Genomic DNA, 6,586 nt, shown 5'->3' with positions numbered 1-6,586 from the left:
TTACGTCTATGTAGTTGCTCAAACGCAGTTACAGATTTTGTTATACGTGTATGTAGTTGCTCAAACGCAGTTACAGATTTTGTTTTACGTGTATGTAGTTGCTCAAACGCAGTTACAGATTTTGTTTTACGTCTATGTAGTTGCTCAAACGCAGTTACAGATTTTGTTATACGTGTATGTAGTTGCTCAAACGCAGTTACAGATTTTGTTATACGTGTATGTAGTTGCTCAAATGCAGTTACAAAGTCCATTACATTTGTGAGTATTGTTTTACAAACTCAAAATTTTTTTGACCCTTTTTTGACTCCATACAACCCGACCATCCACATATTCCTCCCCCGAGAGGAAAAAACCAAACCAACTACAACAACATTAAAAATGCTTCCTTCAGCAAAATCTGAAGGAGAGGAGAATAATCAACACTGGACTGACTTTTCTGACATGGAGAACAAATGCTGCTGAAAGGTTTGACATTGAACTCACATTATTTCTTGATGAGTTCTGCTGCCTGGCTGGGTGCTTTCTCGCCTAATTACTGCACCATATTGGTGGACTGGGAAAGCAGACTGGAAGTCTGTTTTTCACTGGGACTAATCTCTATGCTTGTCAGGTAACTTCCTGCTTCACTTGCTACTATGTAGCACCTTAAATGGTGCTGAAGTAACACAGTTTAACATGAGCCTGAAAGTTCCCGGTCACTCGCACACTCACCCAGACACTCATACACAGCTTTTTATTCTGATTTCCTGTTCCACATTAAACTTATACCTTTGCTCTGTGTTTTTTCATTTTCCATTTAGGGTGTTTACACAACGTTTTATTTACTTGCACCTTTCTCAGCATTAGCTGTGAGATTGAATTTCTTACTCAGATTTCCCATTCCACCTTAAATGGTGTTCTAAATTAATCTTGTACCATTGCTCTATGTTATTCCTTTTTGATTCATGACATTTTTACAGAGCGTTTTATTTACCTTTCTCTGTGTTATCCTTCTCAGTGATAAAACAATGCTTAAACGAGACATCTGCATGGCTGAAGGGAAGGGCATTTGGACCTAAGATGCTGATGCTTAAGTGCAATCTGGTTGAGTCAATTGCAAAATTCTGAAAAGGCGACCTGACCTTTTTTTCCCCTCAAGAAAGACACAAAGGCAAAACATTTGGCGTTAATATTTTACTAAAAAAATGAAGATCAAAATAAATATTTACAATTTAAACCAATGTAGGACACCCATTTCCTTTGAGCTTTACAGAGCTTCAGAGCAAAGCTCTAGGCCCCTCGATAGGTAATGATCCTCACTGTGTTCCAGGACCACTGTACATATTTTTGTTGGTGTGTGAAGCTGTGGTAACAGACTAAATGTGCTGAAGTACTAAAGTAGCTTCTAAAGCATCTGTACTTTGCTTGATAACCTTCTTTCCAGCAACTTCTACCCTACTACATGTAGGGAAACATTGCACTTGATCCAGCACATTTCCTTCAATACACAAAATTACATTTGAGAAAAGATCCCTAATCTGTGGAAAGCTTTCATTCATAAACACACAGGCCTATGTAAATTTACTTTTGCAGAGATGAAAATTTGGTCTGCAGTTGGTTTACAAGTTGTGGATTATGAAAGTCTTGTTTCAATCATGAAAGATGTTTAATGCAAACATGCTTCCTACTACCTTACTTGAACAGATTTACTTGAGGCAATAAAGGAGAGTAACACTTCCTGTGGATGCTGTATATAAAATACATTATACATGAATTGACGTTGAAGTAGTGGATAGGTTTTTTGTTTTTTACTTCAATTACTAACAACAAAGAATCTAAAAGTCAAGTCCAGCAGACAGTTGGCAAAATAAGGATGAAGGAGCTCAAAACCATCTTGCAATATGGTGTGTTTCTACAAAACAGGTCAGAAGGGTCCAGGCTAGACTCGTATGTATATGGATATGAAAACTAGACATTATAGAATGAGACAGAAAAGATACTGATCAATTTTCTTTTGGCGGAGATGTTAGAATATCTAGGATGGCGTACCTAGACTTCTAATTCACTGGAGCAGGTGATTATTCTTGAAACAGTGAATGAGAAAGAGCATGGCCAGCAGCAACATAAGAATGAAAAAACTGTAGGACTCTTGAACAAACCACCACAAAGTGTAAAGAAACAACAGAAATCAGATTACAGTGAAAACCTTTTTTTCCATTACGTTTAGCCTCAAGGTGATGGCCCTAAGTGCTAGAACCCAGTTGACGTCATTTAATAATAATGTGTGGGACAAGCTCTAAGGTCACAGTCCTATAGCAGCTATGAGTCCATGCATAACTCATTATTAAGCAGGAATATAGGGGCTTATATATGTCCTGCTAAATTTTGCAGTGCATTAAGAACTTCTTTTACTTGATTTTACTTTTTTAATCTTAAAGAAAAAAAAACACTAAATCAGTCCTAGAGGAAATAAAAACACAATATTAAAATATTTTTATTTGAATACAGTAGAATATAAGCCCAAGTCTGTAGTTATGAGTTGATTTGAGCTTATATTCTACAGTACTGCAGTAGTATTGTACTATATGATATTTTAATATACCATTAGAAGCGTACAGCTGGGGAAAAAAAAAAACTAAAAACAAAATGAAAAAACTATATATATATATATCAGGACATTATATTCCTGGTTTATATATGTTGTATATATGTAAGACCAAGTACTTATACAATGTGGAATGGTTTATGAAATCCTTATAAAGCACTTGCATGCAATGCAGTCTAAAAGTTCTATATAGTGTATTGCATATACAGCATTTATAGGAAATGTTGCCATAGATTTATTTGGAGGATATTAACTATATATTTCTATTTAAAAGAAAGAAGAGGCAGATAAGCAGACCTAGAAGATGAAACAGAGAGAGAACTCGAGAGCGAGGTTGTGTGTTTATATAGGTGTGAGTGTGGTTGCCTTTCATTTGAAGATGACACCAGAGCAGAAATTGCACTTTGTAAGGTAAAATGTTGGATGAAGGAGGTCTGGGCAGTATTCGGTTGAAAAGGATAGGTCAGTTTCCTGTTGTGCCCTGAAGCTTTTATGTCCTTTCATTGTCCTTTACGTCCAGATGTCCAGTTAAGTCCAGTGCCCTGTGCGGACAGATTCATTCCTCTGGCTGGAGACTGCTCCATTGCTACAGGTTCTGGAGGAGAACATGCTCAAGGCCTGTTTGAGGTTACACAGTGTTTTGTAGAAAAGGCCAAAGCTGGGCTCTGACCATGGCTCTCAACAATAGTGTCTTCAGAGTTTTCAGTGTTAATTTTCTATACACATCCCTCTTTTTGTTTTATAGATTTTTTTTTAGTTGATAAAGTAGCTTTAGTGAAAAGTTGCTTCTTTGTGTCATTTTTAACTTAAGATGTTCCTACCACCCACATATATATTCTCATTATTTCATTCGTAAACACATGGCTGCTCTAAAATGAACGGGCAGACACTGAAATATTAAATATTAAATATTACTGAAAAAATTCAGACATTTTCATGTGTGTTTGACCAACCACGTTAAATAAAAAATAAATAAATTCTGCTTCTGAGGAAAATAAAACAGTCTAGAAAGTTCCATGGTCTACAACTGCACAGTGAGTATGCAGGGCATGGTTTTGGGGGAGGGCTTTTTTTTAAATTTAGATATACCATAGAACTGCCCTTCCCCCCAGATTCAGCTGGGCATATTTTCACTGCAGTTGATAACATGCCCATATTCACTTTGTAGATTTTCACATACTGTACGTCTATATAAATAAACCATTTTTAATATATCTTCACAATTTTCTATCCATTATTGCAATGAATTATTTTCTAAAGATGGATAAAAAAGAGAATTAGACTTTGTCCACTACAGAATTGGCTATTTACATTTGTTTTAAAAAGCAAGCGAGTTGTACAGTCTTCATTTCTATTTACAGAGCGATGTAAATAATTTCTTTAGTTATGATTTTATAGAATATACATTTATTCTTCTTCACAGTTTTTTAGTAAGTGTCATTAATACTGTTTGAATGATTAATATTCATGTTACAACTGAAACCAGCTTGGACAACCAATGCCCATTTTAGCTATTCATACTGAGATTTCTGTCTCAGTATGCTTTAGTTTGGCAAAGAATATGGCCAGGTGTTAGAACAAGCTCGTATGCCAAACCATTCAAGTCAGGTTCTGTTTCTGAATTACAGTTTAGTGGTCCTCTCACCCTTCTTTGCCCTCTTCATTTGCTCCTGCTTGTGCAGCCCTGAGAACAAGTTCTTATTAGAGGCTGCAAACACAGGTTGCAGACTTCTCGCTGTCTGTGCTGAAAATATATCTTGCGTATCTCATTGCGGCCCACACAGTGAATCTATATCTTCTCCTCCAGTGTTCCAGTGTTTTTCAGTGTTTGGAGCAGCCAAAAGGCCACAGATCATCCCCTCTAAAAATTGGTCACGGTGATTGCTCAGCTCTGTACCGTTGATGTGGTTTGGGTTGGTTGTTCTGCTATTTGTGGTTCGGTGGAATTTTTAAGGCACTTGATCGTTTTTGGTTTTCACGGTAAGTCGGATGAGACCAGAGCCAGTCCAGAGCTCTGTCGAAGTGAGGGGCCAGAGTGGACAGCTTTAGGGCAGTCAGGGGTCAGGACACGCCCATTCTCACCCACACTCCCCGTGATTGACAGTCGAGCCTTGTTCCGCATGGCTTCAGTGAAGGTCAGCTGGAGTGAAAATGACAGAGAGAGAGAGAGAGAGAGAGAGAGAGAGATAACAAGTTAGGCCTCACAGGTTTAAAGAAGGAGAGGGAGCAGCATCTCAAAATCATTATTTAACTGAACACACATTATCAGCAAGCACAGACAAAACACCAGATTAAAACACACCTCAGCGATGAAGCATCTCAAATGCATCTGGCAAAGACCTGCTTTTCTACAGAGTGACAGACTAAGGTTTAATAATGAGCATTCCTAAGGAAGTCTTTTGTATTGCAGTGAAAACATTATGGCTCACAGATGTATGTGTGCACATTGTGGAATCTAACTTTTAAGTCGTGTTTGATGTCTTGTTGTGTGTGAAGCTATTTCTCTTTCATTTCTTCAACTGTTTACTGTGCACTGATGGAAATAAAATGTATCCTGTTATTTCCCCCCAGTTTAGCCACTGCCAATTTCCACCCATTAGCTAGTTCAACCTATGCCTTGCAGTGCTACCAGAATTACAGTGTGAGGGACTGTGTAGTCAACACCCAATTTTTTTCAAGCTGTTGCTCTTGGAACATCATTTGGCAGCTAAACCTGCTTGACAGAGAACCCTAGCTGGACAATTATGTTCCAAGTGCTAAAGCCCAGAACAGTCTAACCCAACATTCCTTAACAAATATCAGCATTGAAATGCTGGTAGTTGGCTTCACAATGTTCTGAGACAAGACTAATAAATTAAGGTGATCTTTGTGAGAAGGTTCTGAAATCTTCCTACAGTAGTTAAGTCCTGGTACACCAACCCAGTGGTTGATTTTGTGGGTGTTTGCAGTGAAGATTTGGCCAGTGACTATGACCACACTGAATGAGAGAAGGAGTGGGAAACAAGGTCATTTTTCCACCCAGAGAGCAGGGCCAATTGACCTATCGATGCACTACCCACAAATGCATATATTTGTAGTAAATGCTGCAAGATCGAAGAAGCTTTACAGGGCACTGACGATAATTTATAGCCTTAAGAGGAACTGTAACATGCAAATTATTCTCTCATTCATTCATTATCTGTAAGCGCTTATCCACTTCAGGGTCGCGGTGGGTCCAGGGCCTATCTGGAATCATTGGGCGCAAGGTGGGAATACACCCTGGAGGGGGTACCAGTCCTTCACAGGGTAACACACACACTCACACATTCACACCTATGGACACTTTTGAGTCACCAATCCACCTACCAACGTGTGTTTTTGTACTGTGGGGAAACCGGAGCACCCAGAGGAAATCCACGTGAACACAAAACACACCAAACTCCTAACAGACAGTCACCCAGAGCGGGAATCGAACCCACAACCTCCAGGTCCCTGGAACTGTGTGACTGCGACACTACCTTCTGCGCCACCGTGTCGCCCACATGCAAATTAATTTTTGTCAATTTGTTTCATTCATTGTCTGTAACCGCTTATCCTGTTCAGGGTTGTGGTGGATCCGGAGCCTTCTTGAGTGGCCAATCCATCTACCAACGTGTATTTTTGCACTGTGTCCGAAAACCGAAGCATCTGGAGGAAACCCATTTGGACACATTGATAACACCTCAAAGTCCTCACAGACAGTCACCTGGAGCGGGACTTGAACCCACAACCTCCAGGTCTCTGGAGTGAATGTGACACTACCTGCTGTGCCACTGTGCACTTGTTACTTTCAAATAATGTTTGTATGTATTTGAAAGGCCAGTGTTATAATTTGTGGTGTTTTTTTTTCTATTTTTTTTAGCTAAATACAACTGTTTAGGAAGAACTCTGATTGGTTACACATAAATGTAAGTTTAAAACTGTTAGCAGGCTAGCTACATCACTACGTACTGAACATGGCTGACATTATTCATAATTGCCCTC

General features: G+C 38.9%; 1 protein-coding gene across 4 annotated transcripts in view; it reads right to left on the bottom strand.

Moving 5' to 3' along the window:
• Positions 1–1,167: 1,167 nt before the first annotated feature.
• gria4b (glutamate receptor, ionotropic, AMPA 4b) overlaps positions 1,168–6,586 on the bottom strand; it is a 120,632-nt gene continuing 115,213 nt past the window's right edge. For 2 of the 4 annotated variants that reach the window (XM_066646688.1, XM_066646689.1), the window contains exon 16: positions 1,168–4,724. In XM_066646688.1, the coding sequence (XP_066502785.1) occupies positions 4,560–4,724 (165 nt within the window). In that variant the 3' untranslated portion in view covers positions 1,168–4,559. The remainder of the gene's footprint in view (positions 4,725–6,586) is intronic. The other 2 variants (XM_066646686.1, XM_066646687.1) reach the window with 1 other exon arrangement.

The sequence above is a fragment of the Hoplias malabaricus genome, chromosome 15 (assembly GCF_029633855.1).
Source record: "Hoplias malabaricus isolate fHopMal1 chromosome 15, fHopMal1.hap1, whole genome shotgun sequence".
NCBI lineage: Eukaryota > Metazoa > Chordata > Actinopteri > Characiformes > Erythrinidae > Hoplias > Hoplias malabaricus.
The sequence above is the reverse complement of the archived record's forward strand: the minus strand, read 5'-3'. Positions and strand labels throughout refer to the sequence as shown.